This window comes from Panthera leo, chromosome B1, assembly GCF_018350215.1.
Source record: "Panthera leo isolate Ple1 chromosome B1, P.leo_Ple1_pat1.1, whole genome shotgun sequence".
NCBI classification, from domain to species: Eukaryota; Metazoa; Chordata; class Mammalia; order Carnivora; family Felidae; genus Panthera; species Panthera leo.
This window is the reverse complement of record NC_056682.1, coordinates 76,062,434-76,089,824: the sequence shown is the minus strand read 5'-3', so window position 1 is coordinate 76,089,824 and position 27,391 is coordinate 76,062,434. Positions and strand designations below refer to the sequence as shown.

Here is a 27,391-nt window from a genome sequence, read left to right as displayed (position 1 = left end):
GTTATTTTTTTTTTTTTTTTCTGATTCATCACAACAATGCATGGCAAGAGAAGATCTTCAACACTGGTGAGAATGCAACCTATTACTGAGGCAATTCATTAGTATATATAAAAATCTTAAAATGTTTTTTTGATCCATTTATTTTTGATCTACTAACTCCACTGCTAAAAATTTATCACAAGAAAGGGGTTAATCAGTGATGGTCCATAAAAATGCAGGTTTAATAATCTTATCACAGTACTGTTAATAATAGTAAAAAAATTAGAAATAAATGAAATGTCTGAATAGGATATGTCTATCTGATGGAATATCACTAAAAATCATATCCTAGGAAAAATTTTATAAACTACTGTATTGTGAAAAACACTATGTACAGTATTATCCCAATTATATATTAAAAAAAAACACATATGCACAGAAAAAAGACTGAACCACCAGTATACTAAGTTATAATTCAGTGGCTGGACTATGAGTAATTTTAATTTTTTTCTTTCTTAAGATAAACTTTCTTTTTTTTTTTAAATAAAATTCCTAATTTATTCTTTTTTATTTTTTATTTTTTTTAACGTTTATTTATTTTTAAGACAGAGAGAGACAGAGCATGAACGGGGGAGGCCCAGAGAGAGGGAGACACAGAATCTGAAACAGGCTCCAGGCTCTGAGGTGTCAGTACAGAGCCCGACGTGGGGCTCGAACTCACAGACCGTGAGATCATGACCTGAGCCGAAGTTGGCCATTTAACTGACTGAGCCACCCAGGCGCCCCAAGATAAACTTTCTATAATAAAAATGCATTACTTTGTAGTCCAAGTTTTAATCGTAATTTATAAGCTTAGTGAAAGGGGAAAATGTTCATGTTATAATGTTAAAAATAATTTTAAACAGTATATTCATAAGCCCCTATGTTAAAATTATAGTATCTGTTTAAAAAGATATACCAAAATGTGATAGTGATTAATTATAAAGAGATGGAATTATGGATGATTTTTTCTTTTATATGCTTATTTTTCCCCAAATTTTCTTTTTTTAAATTTTTTTTTAAATGCTTATTTATTATTGAGAGAGACAGACAGACCATGAGCAGGGGAGGGGCAGAGAGAGGGAGACACAGAATCTGAAGCAGGCTCCAGGCTCTGAGCTGTCAGCACAGAGCCCAACAACGGGCTCAAACTCACAAACCGCGAGATCATGACCTGAGCCGAAGTTGGACGCTTAACCAACTGAGCCACCCAGGGGCCCCTTTCCCCAAGTTTTCTATCATGAACATATTCTGCTTTGTTTTTTAATTTTATTAAATTTTTTTTAATATTTATTTTTGAGAAAGAGAGAGAGAGCACACAAGTGGTGGAGGGGCAGAGAGAGAGGGAAATAGAGAATCCGAAGCAGGATCTATGCTGACAGCAGAGTCAAAAGCAGGGCTCAAACTCATGAACTGTGAGATAATAACCTGAGCTGAAGTCAGATGCTTAACTGACCAAGCCACCCAGGCGCCCAAGAACATATTCCACTTTAAAATCAGAACAAATATTTGTAACTTCATTAAAAAAAAAGAAAAAAAAAAAGCAATGGAGTTAAAGATAGGAATTAACCATATGGAAAAATTCTGAAGAATGGAGTTCAGCTGATAAAGATTTTTTCTACTTGGAAATTAAGAGTCTGTAACCAGGGGCACCTGGGTGGCTCAGATGGTTAAGTGTCCAACACTTGGTTTCAGCTCAGGTAGTGATCTCACAGTTTGTGGGACTGAGCCCCATGTTGGGCTGTGTGCTGACAACAGCAGCACAGGGCGTGCCTGGGATTCTCTTTGTGGCCCTCACCTATGCTCTCATGAGTGCACGCTCTTTTCTGTCAAAATAAATAAACCTGGAGGAAAAAAAAAAAAAAGAATCTGTAACCAAAGAGAAACTACTGGGCAATAGATGGGGATAAACTTTAAGTCCTGCTTGTCATCCCGAGGTAGCATCCCTGGACTGACTGCCTGGAACAAGGCAGTGTACCAGAGACAGTATTATCTGCAGGAAACCAGTTTACAATTGAGGGGATGTTTGTATTTTAGACACAATGTTACTCTGAAGCATTCAGACAATTAGACAACCAACACTCTCCTTTTATTCTTTTATCTCCTTAATTTCCAAAGGGTACTGCTTCTCAAACCTCCTTTCCAAAAGGAGAGGGACACACACGAGTCCTTGGGCATGCCTGCCTTATTTTGCTGCACTTAGAAGTGTGGCATAAGCGTGGGCAAGCTCACTCTGCATCTCTGCAGAGCTCCTCTACAACTGGAACAAGATCAGAAGTGACAAAAATTTGATTTATTATCTGGAGGAGCAAACAACCAAAAGGGCCTAAGCCCCCAACCTTGAAATTGTATTTTTGGGACCAGGCATGATTTCTGGTTTTGAGAAGGGTTTTATGTATAAGGATAAGAATGAATTTTGATCAACGGCAGTTTACTATTAATGAGACAGGAGGTAAGTGGGCTACTAAGTAGTTGTTTAGCAATTTTGTGCACGCCAACATTCTTCCAGGAATTAGAATAATTGTGTGGCTTATAGTCCTAATCAGTGCTCTTGAAGAATGTGATATATGTTGTGCCACTAAGAGACAACATTTAAAGAAAACACAGAAGTCCAGCTGTATGCAGATATTTATTAGCTGGGGTAAAACCATAACCTAGGAACAGACTGAGATCCACAAAGATGTATACAAAGTTCACTCCACTACAAGATATTTATTATAGATTCTGTAGAACTATATAAATAACTGCTTCTAAATTATACTGCAGAAAAATAAAGAACTAATATAAAATATAACTGACTCAAGGGAAAGAGAGGAAAGAATTAGGATGAAAAAATTTAAGGGCCGGCCAGGCATTTCATATGCTCCTTGGACTGCTAAGAAATGGGTGGCCATGCATGCCCATTCTGAGAAAAAGTAATAAATACAGGACCAGCAGCTTTTCCAAAGTTAACTGCCTGCTGATAGTTTAATTTGAAAAAACCCCAGAGAAGCCCCCACACCAAGTACTATGGCAGTGGTAGGCCAGCTGATAAAACTTTTCAATTACCCAACCAATAAACCATATAAATGCTTCATTTTCATTCTCATCACACGGCGGGGGTTGGGGGGGATGCTAACGTCACATTTCTTAAAACCACAATAAAACAACATAATAAATATACATTCTCTGTAGAATGACATGAAATGTTAATAATCCTTTCACATCTCCCAGCGCAAAAGGATTTTTCCCCCCAAAACCTGCATACACTTTAATTTTTTACCTCTTTTATAGCATTACAGATGCTACAGCAAAAGTAATGTTTCTCTTATAGCTTAGAAAACATAATGCGAGAAAGTAATTACACACAGGCTATAGTTTATAGACGTACAGGAATCAAAACATATGGGCAGGGAGATGCTACAGAATTACAGCAGTTAAACTAAGCCCAGCAGAGCACGACATTTTAACAAACGTATTTAGAAAAGAGAAGATCAAAAACAAGTTAAATCTTTTGCTTTTAGCTAATCTATTTAAGTCATAATGTGATGATGCTAAAGTGTCAAATAAAATCCTTAACATCTCTGTAAGACCAACAACAGGATACCAATGCAGAAAACCAAGACTCTTTCAAATTCTTAATAACAAAGTGGTTGCTGAATTTTAACATCATCAATTATTAAATCTGAGTGTACTGACCAATGTGCTACAAATATACTGCATGTTGAGTTTGAATGTCTCCCTGTGCAGGGTGACGTTTCAGGCTATACTATGTGGAGGGGGGTTGAAATGGACCCTACTGAACCTGCAGTGACACAAAACTATCAGGAAGCGACCTGAGAGTAGGGAAGAGAGTACAAATGTAAGGTATATAACATTTCAAAACTTAAGATAATTATGAATGAGAGTAAGAGTTCAATAGAACCTTGGGAAAAAAAATCTAACTTAAAAGAAACAACAGAGGCTTTCTCACATATGTATGCACACGATACAAACATAAAGATGTTTACTGCAGCAGCATTTCTGCTGCTATTGATAAACAACCCAAATGCTATTAATAAAGGGCTAGTTAAGTAAATAATAATATAATTACATGAGAAAATTCTATGTAGCAGTTTAAAAAAATAATGAAGGAGAAAGTGACATGGTCAAACTTTCTAAAATCTAAATGAAAAGGGCAAGTTTGCATAAATATATACAAACATATATATACACACACATATATACATATATACGACACACACTCATCCCTGCTATTGTAAATATAACTTGAATATACACTATATATATGCATAGAAAGTAGACTAGGATAGACACTGAACCACTATACTGTTAAAAATAGTTGCCTATGGAATAAAGGCAGACACCATGTTTCTGTACTACTAAAAAATGTTTTCATGTATTACTTGTATAACTTTTTTTTTAATGTTTATTTTTGAGAGAGAGAGAGAGAGAGAGAAAGAGAGTGAGAGAGCACGAGTAGGGGAGGAACAGAGAGAGAGGGAGACACGGAATCGGAAGCAGGCTCCAGGCTCCAAGCTGTCAGCACAGAGCCCGACACAGGACTCAAACCCACAAACCATGAGATCATGACCTGAGCCAAAGTCAGATGCTTAACCAACTGAGGCACCCAGGTGCCCCTACTTGTATAACTCTTAAGTGAGAAAATGAAATAGAAATCTGCAAAGCAAGGGGCGCCTGGGTGGCTCAGTCAGCTGAGCATCCCAACTTCAGCTCATGATTTCATGGTTTGTAAGATCGAGCCCTGCACTGGGCTCTCTGCTGCCAGCGCAGAGACCACACTGGGTTTGAAGGCCATATGGTTTTCGTTGTAAGTAGTCAACTCTGCTGTTTAAATGCAAAATCAGCCATAGAGAATATGCAAACAAATGAGCATGGCTGAGTTCCTATAAAAACAGGTGGCAGGCCAGATTTGGCCCATTTGCGGACCTCCACTTCATATAAATAGTATCATTCTTTACCTATCTTTCTACAACTTGCCTTTTATCAGCCCAAATTATGTTTCTGAGATTGACCTACGTTGCCATATATAGTAAGTTCCCTTAATCCAAACAGTGCTACTCCCAACATTCTTGTATGTGGTTCCTCTCTGGCACATGTGAAACAATTTCCTGAGGGCATATAATACCTGCTGGGTTGTAGGCTATGGGCATTTTCAGCTTCATCAGATATTGCTCAGTTGCTCTCTAAATAGGATACACCAAATTTTTTCATACATTCTTGTTATCATCAACTTTTGAGATTTCTGTGCCTACTTGAAAGAAGTGAAATAGTATCACATTATCATGTCACTGGTATATCTTAATAGTAGCAAGATAAATAAGGTTTTCAAATATTAGTTGGCTACTTAGCTTTCATCTTTTGTGAGTTCCCTAGCCATAGTTCCCTGTCTTTTTTCATTCTGATGTGTAGTTTCTTATTTATGGACACATTTATTTATAGACACTGACCTTTGCTGCCTGTGTGCATTGCATACCCATGCTTTTCACATGCTTTTGAGGTCTTCATACACATAAGGTTTTTTTTTTATGTGTATTTATTTATCTTGAGGGAGAGAAAGAGAGTGGTACGTGTGTGCAAGTGGGGAGAGGGGGAAAGAGAGAGGGAGAAAGAATCCCAAGCAGGCTCCACACCTGACACGAGGCTTGATCTCACAAACCATTAGATCATGACTTGCGCAAAAATCAAGAGCCAGATGCTTAACTGTCTGAGCCACCCAGGCACCCTATGTACTTAAGGTTTAAATTTTCACATAAATTTACTAATCCTCTTCTTTGTGGTCTGTACTTGTTAAGCCTTGTTTAAGAACACATTCCTTACCCCAAAGTCATAAAGACAGTCTCATTTATTTCTTCAAAATATTTTAGTTTCATTTTTGGACTTTTATGTATTTAGATTCTACCTTATATAAAACAAATTCCATCTGAATTTTTAAAAATATGGATAATCAATTTTTCCTGCATCATTTGCTGACATGTCCATTTCCCCCTTTAATCTGAATGCCGCCCCTATTACAGCATAAGACACAGAACTATGTGTATCCATCTATGTCTGTTGTGGACTCTATTTTGTTCCTTTGACCTGTCCTTCTGTTTGTTGAAAAAACACTGTCTTAATTACTTGCAGGAGTCCACCTCCCTCTTCTGAACTTCAAAAATGCCTTGGTAATTCTTCCTATTCCTTTAAATTTCATTTTGTTGAGTTCAAACATTTTTTGTGTGATTTTTCTGAAATTTCACTGAATTTTACAAATAGATGTCAAAGGGGATTGTAACTTCTTAAAGGTGGTTTTAAGAAGGTGTTTGGAAGACAGATTCAAATGATAATGCTTGAGTAGTAGATTTAGGGTTCTCATTTCAATGCCTTCTTGTGGGTTTTTTGTTTTGTTTTGTTTTGCTGCTGTAAATTATTTCCTTGTAGTAGGTAAAACATTTAAGACAAAGTAGCTGATTTCAGCCCCCATAAGTCATTGGGATCTATTATTCAGAGCTGGTATGGTAGTAAAAAGAGCTCGTAACTTTCCATTCCTGACACTGCTTGCCACAGGGCTTAACTTTCCTTATTATCTTTAGCTCCTACTTCTCTCTCAATTAGTTTCCCAAACTGTCATTTCATAGCACATTTTCCTATATGTTATTAATAGTTGTGTCTGGGAAAGGAAGTTACAAATTCAAACAAAATTTTAAAATCCTGCATAGTAAATCTTTCACTTGGGAGTTCTATAATGTACTTTAGCGTTTCAAAGACTCTTATTGGAATCACAGCAAAAAAAAAAAAAAAAAAAAAAAAAGTCTAATTTTGTTTTGTTTTCTTTTGTTTGCTTTTCAAAAATTTTTTAAAAATGTTTTATTATTTATTTTTTTTGACAGGGAGAGACAGAGCATGAGCAGGAGAGGGGCAGAGAGAGAGCGAGACACAGAATCCGAAGCAGGCTCCAGGCTCCAAGCTGTCCATACAGAACCTGACCCAGGGCTCAAACCCACAAACTGCAAGATCATGACCTGAGCCAAAGTCAGACACTTAACCAACTGAGCCACCCAGGAGCCCCTGTCTAATTTTGTCTTAACTCACCTTTTCACGGACTTTTTTGTGCATGAGTATTTATTTCTCGTAAACTGCTTAATATCCTACATAAGAATATTCCATGGGATATCAATTTGGTAAATGGTGTATTTAAACTAGTAAGGAAAAGGTAAGAAGAAGCCAACATCAAAAACTCATCAAAAAGCATCCAGCAAGCCACTTAGAGATGCTTAAGCAGTATTTTTAGCTTGAGGTCTTAGTGTTGACCTCTTCTTTTAACTTAACAAGAGTTATGCTTTCCTTCCTTCAGCACTGAAGTGAAAGGCAGACGTCCAGATTTATTCACTTCTCACTGGGAAAGCTATAGGAGTGTTTGGCCTTATAAAAATACAAACAAAAGAAACACATCTCATCCTTGCTGGCATTCAGCCCATCATTCTTGCTACTGAATGAGTGGCCTGAGGAGAACCAACAAACATACCAAAATTAAGTGACTTTTGTTTATATTCTCTACTTTCTGCTCTATTTTTTTTAATTATTTTTTTTAATGTTTATTTATATTTGAGAGAGAGAGAGACAGAGCATGAATGGGGGAGGGTCAGAGAGAGAGGGAGACAAGAATCTAAAGCAGGCTCCAGGCTCTGAGCTGTCAGCACAGACCCCGATGCGGGGTTCGAACTCACGGACCGTGAGATCATGACCTGAGCCGAAGTCGGACGCTCAACCGACTGAGTCACCCAGGAGCCCCTCTTTCTGCTCTATTGATGCAGCAGGTATTCTGCCCGACACTGCAGGTCTGGTGGGGTAGTCCTGCTCGTCTGACAATGGCAGGAAAAGAACAGGTCACTGCCAGTCTCAGCAGACCTCTGGACAGAAAACAATGGCCTTTCCTGGAAAAACATCTCTCCTTTCTTATTACTTCTTGTTGTACTTGTAACAAACATAGTCAATAACAGTTATGGGTGAGCTTTCCAGAGTCAGATTCTTCCCAATTTGCAAGGGAAAAATAGTGGCATTTTCCTTTCTCTCTTTGAACTACAACTGTCATTTATTCAACAAACATTTACTTATTAAGTGCTTATCATGAACCAGGCACTGTTCTAAATACTTAAGCTTACCAGGACTAGTAGCATATTCCTTGAGAATCTGAGTCTTTTCCAAATATCCTGAGGAGTACCACAAGCATTTTCTGAAGCAGAAATTAGGAAGACTAGATCCCTGAGATTGGGAGTGTAAATCCAAAACAATGGGTGCTCCGTGCTCAGACTTTTTCTTATTTTCTATGGTACCCTGAGCCCAGATTAGGGCCTCTCAACAAATACCTATTGGCTATTGAATGAGCAAGACTGGAACCACCTAGAATAATAATTCTGCAATGTGTGAACCTTTTCTCTTATGCCCAGCACTAGTTCGTCTAGCTTTTCACAATGCTCCCTTACAGAGTGACCCATTCCATCTTTGACCAGCTGTTAGGAAATCCTTCTCACATTGTGCAGAAATAACCCCCCTCAACTTTTACCCATGGAGGCACATTCTGCCCTCTGGGACTCTATGGAACACAGAACAGTTCCCTCCACTGCTACTTTTTAATTTGCAAATTTCAAGTCTACTGAAAAAGTTGAAGGAACAGCACGATTAACCCCACATATCTTTCATCTTTTCACCAATTACTATTTTCCCATATTTACTCTGTTTTACCTCTTGTTCATTTCTTTCTTCTCATAAATCACTTGAAATTTATTTTGTAAACATAAGACTACACCACCTCTATTACTTTCTTGTACATCCATTAATAAGGACATTCTCCCACAAAACAGCATTCCTATTATATACCTAAGTTTTATTAATAAAATATTATCTAAAGTAAAATTCATATTTAAATTTTTCTAATTATTCCCAAAGTGTTTATAAAAATCTGGATTTTAAAATTCCAATTTAAAGAAAAATTCAGTCTCTTTTAATCTAGATTTTTTTTTAGCTTTTAGTATTTTTCATTACATGATCTGGTTTTACCAGGATTACTAGCCTGTAAGTGATATCTATGTGTTTTGCTAATGCACCATGTGGAGGCACATACTCTCAGGATGTCTCACTAGTAATGATATAAGTTGACTGTCTGATTAAGAATGAGATCCCTAGATCTATTCATTGAAAAGGTACATTTCCCCTTTGTAACTGGAAGCTTAAAATAATTTTAAGGCAGTGTAAATGTATGTCCCTCCAACTATTTTTTACCCAACTTTTAGGAGCTACTGATAATCCTTGCCTGAATCAACTATTACACTAAGAATTATAAAATGATGATTTTCTGATTCTATGATCTTTCCTGCATGGTTTTTTAAAAATCCAATGTGTTAGAATCCATTATCATTTAAAAATTTTTTGATACCCCAATTGTCCCAGATTTGGCCAGTGGGAGGCTCCTGAAACCGCCTCCTATGCTTTTTTAAAAATACATTTTCCTCATCTTTTTAACTTTGTTTATTTATTTATTTTGAGAGAGAGAGAGAGAAGGAGGGAGGGAGAGTACACGAATGGGGGAGGAGCAGAGAGAGAAGAAAAGAGAGAATCCCAAGTAGGCTCCACACTGTCAGCACAGAGCCTGACATGGGGCTCAAACTAACAAATCTCGAGATCATGACCTGAGCTGAAATCAAGAATCAGTTACTTAACAAACTGAACCACCCCTAGGCACCCTGTAAGGCCTTTTAACATGACCCATTAGCTGAACATTTCCTCTTCCCATCACACCATGAGTCCAGGCTCACCTGTACTTTCCCCTCCCCAGACCTGGTATCAGCCATTCCTCCAAGGATACCTGGTTCCTGGTAGTGGGGACAGGCATTTAGGAGGAACAAGTCTGCTAGTGTCTTCTACATACCAGCCAGTTGCTCAGAGGTGCTCAAAGTCAGTTACTTCTGTCCCATATACCTCCCCTAACTTGCACACCTAGGCTAAATTCACCAAACTCCTTACACAAGTCTTCTTGTGACTTAACTTTGATTTCTACCCTACTCTTCTCTTTCATATTCCCTGTCCCAACTCAGCTGCTTTCTTCAATGCTGGTGGTTCCCAACCTGCCTATACATCAGAATCACTGACAGATTTCTTTACTAGACAGATTCCCAGGATCCACTCATTCCATATTTACTGAATAGGAATTTCTGGAGTAGAGTATGGGACTCTGTTTTTGATTTTAAGTTCCTCAAGTGATATCGATATAGACAGTCACTGCATACTTCACTTTTTCAAGGCCTTGTGGATCCAAAATTGGATATAGTATCATAAACTATGGTCTAGAGCTATGACTTTTCTTATATTGGACATTATAATTCTTTCAGTGCAATTAAATCAATGCTGACATTTTTGAGTGAGGTGTAGGCAATGACATAAAATTATGGACTTATGACAAATTTATGAAGAACTAAATCTTCAAGACTTTTTTCCAAACATAGTTATAACCCCGTTATCTCCTTATGTTCCATTTGTCTTTCACACCTAAGTGTAAGGATTTATATTTGTTCCAATTAAAACTTACATGGTTTGATTTAGTCAAATGTTCAGTATGCCAAGAGTCTTACGGATCCTGATTTTATCAAAGTGGTTTTTTTTTTTTACCATTCCAACTTCATGCCATTCACAGTTAAACATGCTGTCAAAGTCTTCTCTCTTACATTGCCTTTTTCTATTATTTTTTAAGTATTAAAAAAAATCAGTCTTACAGACTTTTCTACAATTGTGGTGGTGGTTATATAACTATGTATTTGTCAACACTCCTAGAATCATACACCAAGAAGAGTGAACTTTTACATATGTGAATTATACCTGGAAAAAAAAAATCAGCCTTATATTCCAAATACTCTGTTGTACTTTCCTCCCAGATTAGGTCTCACTAACCTGTTCTGACTGACCATCTCTGCAAGATGGAAGAGCAACTAATGGAGTTTTCATACATTTTGTATTTTTATTCATTTGAGGTCAGTGCATTCTGGGTTTGATACCTTGAAAAAGCATCAGTATTTGGTTTATCAGAACAGTCAACCCAGTAAACGCATTATTACCATATTATCAGTTCCCACAACACAAAATGCAAAGAAAAAGTGATGTACTGTGGAATAAGGTAAAAATGACATTAAAGAAATTATAAACCTTCACAGAACTAGGCTAAAGGGGAAAAAAAAATTGAACACAGGCCTGTCATTCTGGTGTAGGAGTAGAAGGTACAGAATTTTCTACCTATAAGTTTGACAAGGATTTTTAAGAATACTCTTCAGTGCTGGTGAAGGTCTTGTTTGAAATACACTCTCAGTGTGAGTGAGGGGCTTAGGTGAAACAGCCTTCCCGCCCTTTGAAACTATGTAACAGGAACTTAAAGAATTCAACTGGAATACATATATACTGACAAAAACTAGAAGAACTGCACAAGTTTTTTAGCAGTAACCAGCCATCTGTAGCTAATGGAACACAAGCTGTTTTGCTTTGTTTTTTAATACTTTGTATTTAAAAAAATTTTTTAAATATTTCTACAGTGAGCCCATGTTAGTTTTATAATTAGGAAAAAAGAAATGCACACTTATAAAAATATCGGTCAAAGAAAACCACCAAAGGAAGGAAATAGAGATAAAATAATTTTTTTTTTATAAAGATTTACCTGTCACTGATAGGAATACTCAAAATTAAGTATGTCTTTCAGGTATAATCAATAATTTCATAAAGAATTTTTGTTCATGAAATATAAAGAGTATGTTCAGGGAATAAAGAGAAATGTTTCCCTTGTGAAGCTTCTCTGAATGCCACAGATTCAAATATACAAGAACTCTATAAGGAATACTTGTACTACCTCCAAATATTTTCCAAATGAGAAGTGTTATACAGAATTATTAAATAGTATAAACTCATACCTTGAAGAACGATGCTCTGGTTTATTTCGTTCGTTGCAATCTGTAAAGAAAGAAGACAGTTACATGTCAAAATGCTCTTCAGAAGCCCTGGAAAAAAAGTTCTTAAATATCAGCTGCTACACCATTAGATTTCACAAAGCACTGTTCAAAGGTTGCTGTGTCTTCCCCTGTATAAGGCTCTTCATCAGAGTTGAGAGGATCTTACAGAAGAGGTACAAAGGATACAAAGATAGGCATGTAAAATTTTTATGGTTGGTTAAAATCATCTACTTGGAAAGTATATCATTACATGTATTATTTCATTTCCAAAGATCTTTGCTGTGAAAGAAAAAAAACCCCAAAACAAAGATCTTTGCTGTTTTAAACACTTTGCTAAAATCCAAACAAATTTAGCTAAGGAAAGAAAGTAAGGAAACTGAAAAGCCACAGATTACTCAGCTCAAAAAAATCATTCCATGAATCATGGTTGGCAAAAGCTTCCAACAGGATGGGGAGGGGAAAAAAAATGAGCAGTCAGCTACAGCAACATCTGCAAACATACTGAGACCCATACAGCCCCATTCTTAACTCTCTATTGCCCAAAACTGTTCAGAAGTTGGATTTCAAGGTCTCACTGATAATTAGGTCTGATGTGCTATAGAGGGCAGTGATTCTCAACTAGGGGCAATTTCACTCCTCCTCCCCCAGGGGACACTTGACAATGCCTGGAGACATTTTTGGTTGTCACAACTGAGTAAGAGGGAGCTACTGGTATCTAGTGGATAGAGAAACCAAGGATGCGGTTAAACATCCTACAATGCACCCTACAGCAAAGAATTATCTCACCCAAAACGTCAATAGTGCTGAGGGTGAGACACTTTGCTATAAGGTAATTGACAAGAGCATGGCTGCTTGAAGTTTTCAAAAGTGTCTCTTGGGACTCTGTAAAATGTTGTTAATCCACTGAAGACTATTATATACAAGAGAGAGAACTACAAAATCCACAGGTTGTCTTTTTTTTTTTTTTACTCCAAGTAACAATTTTTTTTCAGTACATGCTTAAAAATAAAGGGAAAAGGTCTCAGTGTTAAGGAAAAACTAACAACAGAAAGCAATGTATAAGCCACAATAAAACCCTATGCAATGACTTTTTAAAAATCTCATGCAATGTTATCAAAATATAGTTTTCCAAAGTATCTTCTGAATTAATACTAACAATATAGAATTTAATGGAAAAACAAAGATTAGACAGGAACTCTTATTTCCCCCTATGCTCGTGGAGCAGCATAAAGATTTATAATAAAAACATACTATAAAACTTCTAGAGAGAATTATGGAAGAAAACGTATAGGATTCAGATAGTTAAATATATGTATCAATTCTTTCTGAATAGGTTCATAATGAAAACGAAATTTTTTTCAAACCAAGGCGTTAGTACACAAGAAGTATGTTTTCTGAAAGACTAACAAGTAGGAAGATTCACAATAAAACATGTTTGTTTAGATATAATGCTCTCCAAAATGCACAACGTTAATATTCTTCTGGTTCCAGTTTCTCTACACAGTGACCTAGTGTTACTGACGCTTTTAAAACTTTCGTTTTAATTTACCTTAGTTTTACACCCCCTCAAATAAAAATACCATGGTTTTTCATTTGTTGAGCACTAAAGATTTAAAGTCCTAGCAACAAAGCGCACAATTTAATCATTATTGTTTTCAATCGTTCCTCTTCAGTAATAGGCTGCTAGTTCTGCTAACAAAAGTAAAATATCTCAAAGCAAAGCTATAAACTGGATGCAGATCAGCTTTCCTCATATAAAAAAGCAACAACTCTTACCTGTGGCTAAAGATGAGCTAAAAGTCTGCCCGTAATACCATTTGATGTGGCTGTGATCCTAGTTTCATAGAGTTTATTTAGGCATGTAATAGCAAATTCCCCCCACAAGACTCCCTACTGGTACAACACAGGAGGGGAGAAACAGAGTCACAATGCAAGTAAACAAGACTCAGCACCCGAGGGCTTCCCTCCAGGGCCTGTTCTGATTGGAAGATGTGCTATGACCAATCTGCACAGCTGGAACATGTCCACTCAGGAAGTGAATGGTTCATAGCTCTCCTTCGTTCTTGGTTAAAACAGTAAAGTCTACAGTCATTTTATACTTTGTGCTCTAAGAAGATACAAATGCCTCCCCACAGTACCTCTACTGAACTAGTTGATAATCTTTTGGAAGACATTTTAAACATTCCCTCCCAAATTTACTCAGTGTTATATTCCTATGGAAATATACATACACAGTGACTATAACATGCTACTCCTAAGACCCATATATTTCAGAGTTTGAGGGTAAGGGTAAATTATCCATTACTCACAATATTCCCCATTCCCCAGCTCTTGACAATGGAAAACAAATTAAAACACATGTTCTTGTCTTTTTATTTTTTCTCAAAAGTGTGCTAATAATTCGATTTCACATTTTATCATAGCCATCTTTTATTTATTAAAAATTTTTTTTAATGTTTATTTATTTTGAGAGAGAGAGCAGGGGAGGGGCAGAGAGAGAAGGAGAGAGAGAGAATCCCAAGCAGGCCCTGAGCTATCAGCACAGAGCCTGACACAGGGTTCGAACTCACAAACCGTGAGATCATAACCTGAGCTGAAATCAAGAGTCAGATGCTTAACCTACTGAGCCACCCAGGTGCCCACATAAGTTATCTTTTTACTTGAATATACATATATATAGTGTGTGTCTATTGTGTATTTGTGTGTCTATACAAATTTTTATATACTTACTTTGAAGCAAAGTAATTTTTATGACAGCCAAGACAATTGTGTAATCGTCAAGAAATAACATTAGTGGTGATGCTGAATTTTTGGCAAATTAATAAACGGCTATTATTTTCATCCAAAATCCAAGACTGAACAAAACAAAGCACTGAGGGAGATTCAGGATCTGGATCTTGCCAACAATAACAAAACATTCGGATAAAGTTCCCTTAAGAAAAATGAAAACAAATTCATAGCAAATATGGAAATTTCATCTTGAGTATATATAATGCTTTAAGCATATGGATTTTATTTATTTCAGATCAAATACTCTTTGGCACACATCCCCGATTTTTTCCAGAGTTTCTAATTTTTAAATAATTAGGAAAGAATATACTTGCAAAGGATTCCTGAACTTTTATATACTTAGAAATCATACATATAACTTACGAGACCAAAGTCTACCATTTATATGAAAAAAAGGAGTTATTAAAAATAAGAATGCTCTAAAATTTAGTTGCCAAATGCTGCACATTTGCTGTGGGTAATGCACTCACTCCAGGGGCCCACCATGCAGAGCATGAGGATTTAGGTCACTTAAAGTTCACCAATACACTCTCAATGTGAAAGTCAGCATGGTGGGATTGTTATGTAAAAGTCTCTTGGTTTTGTAGGTATATGTCACACACACACACACACACACACACACACACACGGTGGGGAGGGAGAAAGAGAAAACATGCTTGCATTCCCTATTCCTACTCATCCATGTCTCCTGGTAAATAAAGCTAATTGAGGAAATGGAAGAATACCCCACAAACAGAAAGAGGCAGAAAATGAGGCAGAACTGGTGCAAAGGGTGCTGATGGCTGTATGTGTGTAAATGCTGTTGGCAGATGTAAAGGAGGCAATGGGGGAACCCATGGCACATCAAAGGGACAGAGATAAGGAGAGTGGTAGGAAGCTATCATGGGTCGTTGACTCAGTATGAGAACTCCAGATTACCCAAATTTTCCTGCCATGATGACTTCTGATTCTAAGTAATATGGACATACATGGATTCAAAGTTTACATATTTAGGTCATATTCCACTTATGTAGAAATGGGCTCCTGTTCTGGCAGGGACAGCTTTTGGGGAATGGCTAGGCAGAGTCTACTGATGTGTAACCCATCCAGGATGATTCTGAATCTAATAACAGGACAAACACTTTGAAATGAAGATGACAAAAATGCAAATGTCATCTTTTGCTTTGTTTAAAACCATGAAGAATGGCTAACTTAGAACTTATTAGAATCCATGGTAAGACATTCAGGCTTTGAGGATTTGGCTTTGATCACTTAGCTGGATAGAAAAATCAAACCCCATTGGGTAGGGAACTCAGACTACTAACTCAAGTTGGCAGTGAAAAGTCCTAAATCATTCTTTGGAATTACTGGGAAGATTCAAACTACATGAATGAATACACACAGACATGCTCACAATATAAATAAGAAGTGGTATAATGCAATCTGTCTTGTACCTCATACTGGAGTATTAAAATGAATATTATCTTTAAAATTAGTATTATCTATGAAAGGATTCTGAACCATACTCCCAAGTATTATTGTCAAGTTCCAGCTTGACAGTATATAGTATGTTATTATTATTTTCTAACATTTATTTATTTTTGAGAGAGAGAGAGAGAGAGAGAGAGAGAGAGAGAGAGAGCGCACAAGCAGGGGAGGGGCAGAGAAAGAGGGAGACACAGAATCCGAAGCAGGGTCCAGGCTCTGAGCTGTCAGCACTGAGCCAGACACAGGGCTCAAACTCATGAACCACGAAATCATGACCTGAGCCAAAGTTGGGACACTTAACTGACTGAGCCACCCCAGACATCGCTATATTATTTTTTTAAATCAATCAAACCTACAAAAATGCTGTGTGCCAATCAGTATTAACTAAAGGATCAACACATTCTGAAAAAGAACTCTTGCAGCAATACTATCATTACCCCTTTATTTATTAGAATAAATAAAACAATGGATCCATCCATTAGAAGATATTTATGGTTCATGAAGCTTACTTTGGTGACTCTTTAAAAGACTGTGAAAGTAGTTCCACTCAAATAGACCATGGATGGAATTGTACATATATGAGATCAGAGTTTCAGACACTTTACTAAAGTCTTTACATAGTTCTTTTATTTAGGCAAAGAAAACTACAAATATATGTCTACTTGAAAAGAAGCCAGGGTTCAATCTACAAAATTACTGACAGTAATACTTACTCATCTCCTCCTTTGGATTCCATTTCACCACCCTTGTTCAGGTATGTTTCCAAACTCATTTTCAGTCACTTTTGAGACTCCCATAGTAAATAGTATATTGTTCTTTTAAATGGTACATTTTCAATAAATACACATTTGCTGTCGTTGAACTTAAAGTTACTACTACACCAAGAAATTAAAGACCATCTTGGTGAGTTACCACTGTGGGAGAGAAATGAGGCATATTATAGAGAAGTTTACGTGACTGCTACCCACGCTTTTGTGGGTAAGTGGAAAAGTTTGGTCTACAGCACTGTCAATACTGACACCTTTCATTTTCATTGTAAAATGCCTAAACTCATTAAAATGTAGCACCTTAACCACACAGGGAAGGAGAAATTAAGAGATGGAAGGGAAGTTTTTTTCAATAAGGAGTTATGTTTCAACAAAGAAGCAGATTGTGGAATCTGCTTTCTCTTTCCCATGCCTACTGTCTTTACCTATATTTTACATTCTGATCAGCACTTGTCAGACTGATGTGTCTTGACTGGATTTTCTGGTTCTAGTCTCTTTTCCTCCATTTCAGCCATGTTACTGGCCAGACAAATCCATGCCTCAGAAAAATTATGAATTACTACATGCACAGAGTCTAAGAGGATTACATGAGATAATGACAGTGACATCCTTAGCACTGCCTGGGCAAAGTAAGCACTCAATAAATGTCAACTGCCATCATGTTGTTAAAAGGGCAACTATTTACTAGTGGTAGTGACTGGTACTGCCTTGTAGTGACTACATTAAGTTAGTCTCTAAACATTGTTTTTCTCATCTACACAATGGGGCAGAATGTTATCCTGATGGTTTTTGTGAGGATAAATGAGCTAAAGGGTATAAAGGGTATAAAGAACTTAGTACCTGGAAGATAAACTGTATGACTCTCTTACTACTATTCTTCCTATCTTTAATGCCTAGCTCAAAAACCACCTTCTTCATGAAAATGTCCCTGACTCCTATTTCTTTTCAGCATCCTTGTATTAGTTTCCTATTGCTGCTGTAACAAATTACCACAAACTTAGTGGCTTAAAGCAACAAAAATTTACTATCTTATATGTAGTTCTAGTGCACAGAAGTCAAAATAGGTCTCATTAGGCTAAAAGTCAAGGTGTTTGTAGGGCCACATTCCTTCTGAGGGCTCAAACTGAGAATCTGTTTCCTTGCCTTTTCTAACTTCCTAAGATCACCTGCATTCTTTGGGTTGTGGCCCCTTCCTCCAACCATGCAGCATCTTTAAGTCTCTCTCTCTCTCTCACTCTGACCTCTTCTGGCTCCATTTTCCACTTTAAAGGACACGAAGGATTATACTGGGCTCACCAGGATCATCCAAAATTATCTGTTCGTCTCAAGGTCAGTTGATTAGCAACCTTAATTCCTCTTTGCCACACAATATAACAACCTCACAGGTTCCAGGGTTTAAGACATGGACATCTTTGAAGGGGCAACATTATTCTGCCTACCACATCCTACGTGAATTCTCATACTATCTAAATTGACACTTACCACGATAGTGTGTCTTATTATTTAAGGTTTTAGGCATGGGTCTATCCCCTTATCTAATCAGCATGTCTGATGAAGGCAAGACTATAAGACTGTCTTTTTTTTTTTTTTTTTTTTTTAAAGTAAGCTCTACACCCAGTGGATACTCTTGACCCCAACATCAAGAGTAGCATGCTCTACTGACTGTATCAGCCAGGCACCCCTAACAGGACTCTAATCTCTTTTTTCATATTTTATTTTTTATTTTTAAAAATTTACATCCAAATTACTTAGCATATAGTGCAACAATAATTTCAGGAGTAGATTCCTTAGTGCCCCTTAAGGACTCTAATCTCTTAAACTGTTTCAGTCAGCCCTCTGTGAATGTTTGTTGATAATGATGATGTCCAATGATGCCCTGTTCTTTGGGCTATCTTTACTGGTAAAAAATGTGTCTTCCTAAATATTCCCATACATTTTTTACTTTTTATAAACATGGTAGTGATCTAAGAATCCCCTCTGCCCTATAATGAGCCACATTTGGTCTACTCTGGTCTCAATGTACCTCTCACCAAACCAAACCAAACCACACATAGGAGAAGAAATCACAGCACATTTCAACTTGAAGGAGAATCATCTATTTAGCAACAGACTGCTACTTTAAAAGTTATTTTTTTAAATGGTTCAACTGAGGGATGCCGAGGTGGCTCAGCTGGTTAAGTGTCCTACTTTAGCTCAGGTCATGATCTCACAGTTCATGGGTTTGAGCCCTGTGTCAGGCTCTGTGCTGACAGCTCAGGGCCTGGAGCCTGCTTGATTCTGTGTCTCCCTCTCTCTCTGCCCCTCCCCTGCTCACGCTCTGTCTCTCTTTCAAAAACAAATAAACATTAAAAATGGTCCAACTGAATCATTATGATTATTGACTTTGACTCACTATTGAATCAGGCTTTTTAAGTTAGTAGTTTCAGAGATGAAAAATCAGAGCCACTGTCCCTTTTCATCCCAAGGTGCATTTGGTAGAAACTTTAGGAAGATGGACATTTTATTCAGTGCCACTCAGGTCCTGGAAGCAGGGTGACGAGTGAGCAGATATGGAATCAGGCTTAGTAACAGGGTGGCATCAACTCTCCTTGCTGTTCCCACCTCAGGCTCCCTAATGATTGTCTTAATAATTACTTTCAGACCTCTCTTTGTTATAAAATCACACCTTTTCAGCAAGTGAAACTTGTGATTCAAGAAGGGATACAAAGACCTTTTAGTTAAATATAAATTTCTATTCTCTCAACTACCAAATTAAAAATATTAGACCCATATTCAAGATACTAGGTCATTTCTAAGGGTTCTTCTAATGGAGTCATAAATTTTACCTTGAGTTAAGATGCCACAAGAAAGGTAACTTGAGAGAGTGACCCAATAACAGGCATTTCTTTCAGTGTTTCCCAAGTTATAATAACCTCTTGGTAGTCACAAAGCATATTAGTATCTTAAAGGCTCTGAGAAATCTTGCAATTAAAAAAAATTTGTTTAACACATTTCCCAAACTATTTTGAGGATGAAATGTTTCTTACAAAATCAGGCTTGGTATCTGGTCCATTGGCACACAGTGTTATCTTATCATCACCATCCACTCCCCTGGAAAACCAAAGTCCCTCACACAGAGCTTGGGTTTGGATCTCCACGGCTAGCACCACGCCTGACATGTAGATGGCACTTTTCTACTGAACTCAACTCCTACTGGTGTAGGGCCAGATCCAAAAACAAAAAAGTGTAGGAATCTCCATTCCAATCCAATCAGGTCAAGCTCTGATCTTTTAAGATTATATTAAATATGTCCTTTCTATAATCACTTCACTTATTTATCTTTGATTCTGCCATTGTTTAGGTTCATTTGTGCATCTTAGAATTACACTGTTCCACAAAGGGGAGTATACTTACTGCCTCCAGGTATCTATTACTGGGTCATGCCTGTAAAGGGAAATCAATACATATTTCAGTATGACAACCCAAAGATTAAGTGCAGGCACTCCAGGTCAGACAAGCCTTGTTTTGAGTTTTTTGCTTCACCATTTATTACCTGAATGACTTTAGCAAGATATGTAAGCTCTGTAAGCCTCAGTATCTACATCTCTAAAAGGGAGTAAGAGTACTACCGATCTCATTAAATTGAATGAGTAAATAAAGAAATGCATATAAAGGATAGTACAAAGGAGCCTGGGTGGCTCAGCTGGGTAGGTGTCCCACTCTTGGTTTCTGCTTAAGTCATAGAACCGCTTAGGTTCTATGAGTTTGAGCCCCGCATTAGACTCTGCATTGACAGCATTGAGCTTACTTGGGCATCTCTCTCTCTACTCTTCCCCCATCTCTCTCTCTCAAAATAAATAAAAAAACTTTAAAAGAAAAATGAAGAAGAAAAAGAAGGGGTCCCTGGGTGGCTCAGTTGGTTAAGTGTCTGAGTCTTGATGTCGGCTCAGGTTATGATCTCGCATTCTGTGGGATCAAGCCCCACGTCAGCTCTGTGCTGGCATCATGGAGCCTCTTGGGATTCTCCCTCTCTCCCCTTCCCCTGCTCATGTATGCACTTTCTCTTTCTCTCAAAAAAAAATAAACATTTAAGAAAAAAAAAAAGAAGAAAATTAATAATAAAAAAAGCATAGTAAGATTGCTGACTAGGAAAGGCGCTCAATAAATGTTTACTATCATGATGATAATATCAGGGAAACAATACTCATAGAGTTCATAATACTGTGAGTAGAATTATCTAAAAAGGTTAATTACCCTGTGTCCAGTATGGATTTTTTAATTCTGTAGAATTTTTTTCTTGCTTATTACTGGTCAAAAGGACAGGACTGTACTAATAAATAATTTCCAAACCCTCCCTTACCTAATCGCTCCAGCCTCTTACCCTTCTGAACCAAGGGCTAACTATAAAAAATTAATAAATCTGCACTTTCACTTTTCTTCATTTTCCCATTGCAGCTTCTGACAGAAGTGATAAATAAGCCCTAAAAGTAAGCAGCAGAAAGGAGAAAGAGAACTCAAAGGCAGACAGAGGCAGTTCCTTCAGAATGCAAACTGTGCCAACTAAGGATCACCATCCCTCCCATGCCTTGAAGTCCAGTCCATCCTGTCAGAATTAGCCCTCACAATCATTTTCTGAGCCTCAAGAACTTTAAAATAAATTTCCTCTGTAGGATTAATGAGTGATGTAAAGAAATAAACTAAATAGGTAAAATATTTATATATTTGTAATATAAATATTTATATATGTTTATAAAATTAGAGCAAATGGCATCTGTATCTTAGGATAGTATGAATTTCTTTTATAAGAATCCAGAAAACAAGGATTAAAATTGTTATTTCAGGTGTCAAAGGATAGATAACATCTTTAATCACAGGTTGCTTTTTCAGCTGTTAGGGTAAAAATAAAGATTATTATTTTTTCTTTAAAGGACAAAAGGCCCATTCTTACATTCTGTTCTTCCTTTAGTTTTGATTAATTCACAGATGCTACAACAAAGTTTTACCTTTTTACACCTGTCTCTGCAAAATGAGCAAATATCAGAAACCACTCTAACCAAGAGACTCCTTTATTTACAGGGGAGCAGGAAACAAAGGGAAGATCGCAGTATTCCAAATACTGTACGTCTCACTCTGATGTAAGATCATTTGCCTGTGCAAACTTGTCCTATACAGATAAAGGATTTTTCTGATTGAGTCCTCAAACCAATTTTTATCCACAGTGGGGCAGTCTTGGTCTCTACTATAGAATGATGAATTTTTTTCCTTTCAATCGAGAAAAGGTAAAGCCACATTCAGGCCTTGCCACATTACCTTACCTAGGAATTGAGAATGTATTCTCTGTACACCACATTGCTTGCAAATTCAAGCCCACCTGTCTCCTTCCTCTCCACTTTATTAACAAACTTCCATCCACACAAACACCTTCAAAAGGCTACTGGGACACAAGCAAGGAGAATGCCCAATTGTCTCATTATATTCTTTAACTGCAGAATGCCTCTAAAATAAGTGTCCAGTTCTGATTTTTCAGTTCTAAAAAAACACAGAACCTTTAAAAAAAAAATTTATTTTGAGAAGGGGAGGGAGGGAGAGAGAGAGAGAGAGAGAGAGAGAGAGAGTGAGAGTGAGCGTGCCAGAGGGAGAGAGAATCCCAAGCAGGCTCCGCACTGCCAGCACAGAGCCCGACATGGGGCTTGATACCGTGAACCGTGAGATCATGACCTGAGCCGAGATCACAAATTGCACTCCCAACCGACTGAACCACCCAGATGCCCAAGACACAGGATCTTTAAGAGGAGACCTGAGAGACATCTGCCATCTCGACTTTGAAGCCTTATTTGATTCCCCACAGGCAGAAATAATGCTTCCCCACCCCCACCACCACACAGTGCCTAGCACCTGTTGGCACTCAGCACACTTTGAATCACTTTATAATTGCCTTTATCTGTATCCTATTGCTTTCACTTTATAAGTTCCTTGAAGATAGGGCCTTTATATTCCTTGTAATGGCCAGCAGAGCACCTTACACACAGTAGGTACAACCTATCTGTCACTGAATATACTGGTATGAGTTCTCTCCAACAGCTGTGCAAATTGGAAATCAGCGGAGCTAAAATGACACTATATTGTCTGGTGTTTCTTTTGGGGGCTGAGGGAGCAGAAGGGTGGGGTGTGTTATTAATTCGTGCAGAAGACTGTGCATTACCATGCAAAGGCTTCAAATAATTCTGATTTGAAATAAAAGCACTTTGAAGTGTGGCTTCAGAGTTGCAGTATTAGCAAACACTATATTCATGTAATGAAAAATGCGTTTAAGGGGAGGAAAAGAGCAAAGCAATTATTACAAAGAAATAGAAATACAGGAAGCTACACAAGGGGATTCATCTTCAGTGGCTCCCAGGTCACAAAACACAGCTGAGATAAATACAAGAATTAGCTATCAGCATAACAACAATGACAACAATGACAGCTATTATTCGCTGAGTCTTTACTATGTTAGAGGCATTTTAATATATTCTCATTTAATCTTCATGGAACTCCCATGATGTAAGTCTTTTCCACTTTACTGATAAGAAGCAAAGTCTCAGAGAAGCTAGTTAAATAAAGAGGGAGTACAAATTTTCAAACCTGGATCTGAAGAATCCCAAGTCCCTCCGTAACAGAGGGTTGGAGGTCCCAACTCGTTTGATAAACTACAAGGGTAAAAATGTAGAAATGCTGTTCACCACAAGCCACACTTATATTTCAGTATCAGATAGTGTGTTGTTGAGACTGAACACAGGGCCTCAAATTCCTTCCAACTGTCTCTGTAGTTTTCTTCAGCTCCACAAAACAAAACACCCTCTCATAAATTCCTAAGAATATGGAAGAGTTCGCACTTGGGTGTCTTGTCTTATGACAAGATAACTACACTGGGAGAATAGCTCCATTTCACAATCTAGTGCTATCAATAATCTTCTGCTACTAACATTTAAGCTATGGGCTCAACAGAGTATGGATATAGGTATATGATGATAGGGACAATTCATTATAAAACTGAACAGATTATGAAGCAAGTTTGAATTCCGTTTGGAATACTGTTTGTTAATTCCTATACCTTCAGAGTGAAATGTTTAGAAAAGAATATAATGACCTAACATAATTATTAAATTTTTATACAACACCAATCTGGGTGCTGGTGATTTTCTTTCCAAATACAATTAGCCGCCACCTTTTAATTGCAACACAAAATCCACTCTTAATGATAGTTAACACAAACACTGAGCAGTGAGAAGGAAGAAATATAAGCTATATTAGCCACATATCAGAAATTGGCTCTTGGGGCAGCTAATGTGTCATTTATGTAAACCAGACTTTCAGATATCTTGGGTTTGCCTATCATCACTATCTAAGATTTCCACACTACTCCACACCCAGACTCAGACACATTTGAAATATGTTTGTTTGCATCATTCCTGGGTTAACCCATGCACCACAAGTGATTAAAAAATAGGTCTGAGAAACAGTGGACACTTCCATTTGGTCAGTGGATCCAGCAATAAAGACATTAAATAAAGATCCAATTCTACTTTATCAGAAACCTGAGTAAGGTATTACATCTTTTCTCCCCACGGAGCCATGAATGAAACACCTGCAGAAGCAGGTGAGATCAATCTTAGCCACCCTCAGGCTCAGTTTGATCAGGAATAGACCTCTCTGATGTACCCAGTTCTGGCCCAGAGCAAGAAGAATCGGTGATAATGCTGACTGCCTTAAGAGAATAAGAGACTGTGGAATACAATTGGAACACAAAAAAAGCTCAGTTCAACAAACTTATAATACATGTTTAGACACAATAGCAAACCATTTCTAATGCATACTTCGAGTACAGAAAGTGCAGAAGAACCTTAACATTCTTAACTATAATGTCATGAGAATTGTAAGAATCTACAAAACCTTAACAAAGATATTTGTCCAATTCCCAGACCTCTCTCAAATAACAATTTCACCAAAATCCATGTATTTCCTGTGCATATCTTTATAGCATGAGTTAACTGCATTTTCAACTTTCACTACAGTTTTATCAATCATTTGTACTGGTATACTTGACTTACAACAGGAATAAAAAATTCCTATCTCAGCTGACACAAAAATTACTTGAACTTACAGGGTTTCTAGTGAATAATCAAATGGTGAATATTAAATCAATGAATGCCCAGGAGCTACTAAAATATCAATTATAAGGGACGGTTTAGCTGTGGCTAAGAAATCTTCAAGGCTAGAATAGATGGCATTTGGTTTGAGCATAACTTTAAGTTGGCAAAATTTGAGAAGTAAATATGGGATGAAAACCATCTGAGTTTAGGAGAACTATATACTATACAATAGTAGTGAAAGCACAAATAACTGAGGGAAAGTACTGAGTAATCCAGTTGTAGGTATATTTTAGTGTGTGAGGAAAATAGATTGGGAAATGATATTACAAAATTAATTCAGGATCTTTTGGAGCACTTCATGAATGTTACATGTTAGCATTTGTACTTTTCTGTAGGCAAAGAAGAAAGAGTAGCATGGTGGAATGCACTGGGGTGGAGGAGTGGAGAATGAAAGAAGAGAGACCACTAAAAACAGTATAAACAAGAAAATCTTGTGAGAAAAGGGTAGGAGGAAATGAAAGTAGGAGGGTTGAATAGAAACAAACAGGATTAGAAATGGACAATATGTGTTGAGGGAGGAAGCAGGAGTCATGATATGGTGCATGGTATATACTACCATTAACTGAGATTAGAAACAAAGCAAAAGAAGAGAATGGGTAGGAATATGTTTAGGATGATATTCACTACCTAGTGCTATCAATAATCTTATGCTACTAACATTTATGAGTTCAACAGAGTATGGATAAAGGTTTGAGGCTTCTAAGTGAAAAAAATATACAGAAATGTTTACTTGACTCATTCAAGATGGTGGAAGAAGTAATTGCATCCACCCCACTGCCTCTAAACTAAATTGACAATAAAATAAAAAAAAATATGAGTCGAACCATAACAACACTAAAACAAAAACAAAACAAGAATGGGAGTCATCAATGGATGAGACATCCTAAGAAATTTGAAACCAAGGTCAAAGACATCAGAAGTTAAACATGAATTCTCTCTAGGGAGCTCCTTCTGAGTCAAAGAATAAAAGCTGGGCCCTTAGACAACCATGAGGATAGTTACTTAGAGCTGTACTCAGATCACCAGATCCAGCTGCTCAGCACTGGTCAGCCTGTTCAACAACCAATTACATCTGGTACTGCCATCCTGACAAAGTTGGGGATCTGCCTAGGAAGAGGCCCAGGAGGGGACTGGGGAACTGGCGGGGGGGGGGGGGGGTATAGTTTAGGGTAAGTTAGGATTTAAAATAACTTCACACCCAGAAATTGTTGGGAGACAGAGAGAAAAGACAGGTTCCACAGGTGTAATACAGTAAACCACTCCATTTCTAGATACATCTCACCCATAGAATAGTAACTTCCTTACTTTGGCAATTTTAAGGGTCTGACCTTGCCTTCCAACTCCTTTACAGAAAAATCCACTTGCTAGCATACCCCATTAAGACACCATTGACACACTTCAGTTATGTCATTCAGAGGAAAGCATTCCTGGAAAATAAAACCACTATGTATGTATCAGCCAATCTAGCCTTTTATTCATCAACATGTACCTATGACCAATTCTAATCAAACATCTAAGGAAAAAAATCAATGGTTTAAAAGGGAAAGAGCAAAATGAATGAGCAATTATGGATCAAAAAGAAACATTTAGGGAATAGAAGAGAATGTTTAAAATATTCTAAGTGGTATCCTCAAAGATGAAAAAGCAGGTTATATCTATTAAAGACAGAGAGAGAGAGAAAAGGAGAGAGATTAGTTTGTCATGGAAAAGAAACAACCACAGAATAAGAAACAGTTCTTAGAAATTAAATTTATGATTATGAATATAAAAGATTAAACAGGTAGGCTGAATAACAGAATAGACACTGCAGAAAACTGAATTTGCAATCTAAAAAACAGGTTGACAGGGGCACCTGAGTGGCTCAGTCAGTTGAGCATCCAACTTCAGTTCAGATCATGATCTCGCACTTTGTGAGTTCAAGCCCCACATCGGGCTCTGTGCTGACAGCTTGGAGCCTAAAGCCTACTTTGGATTCCATGTCTCCCTCTCTCTCTGCCCCTTACCCACTCGTGCTCTGTCTCTCTCTCAAAAATAAATAAACGTTAAAAAAATTTTTTAAAACAGGTCAACAAAATTCTAAAGAACACAAATCAAAAACACAGAGATGGAAGATAAAAAAAAAAATTAAGAGCAATGGAGAATAGATTCAGGAGGTCTACATCATTCCTAAAGTTAGCATTTCAGGAGAAGAGAATAGAGATAATAACGGGGAAAA

The 27,391-nt window shown here is 37.3% G+C and overlaps 1 protein-coding gene across 2 annotated transcripts in view; it reads right to left on the bottom strand.

Moving 5' to 3' along the window:
- The window catches only part of SH3D19 (SH3 domain containing 19), a 186,525-nt gene that overhangs the window by 83,642 nt on the left and 75,492 nt on the right, over positions 1 to 27,391 (bottom strand). For both annotated transcript variants that reach the window (XM_042935313.1, XM_042935315.1), the window contains exon 2: positions 11,943 to 11,982. In XM_042935313.1, the coding sequence (XP_042791247.1) occupies positions 11,943 to 11,982 (40 nt within the window). The remainder of the gene's footprint in view (positions 1 to 11,942; positions 11,983 to 27,391) is intronic.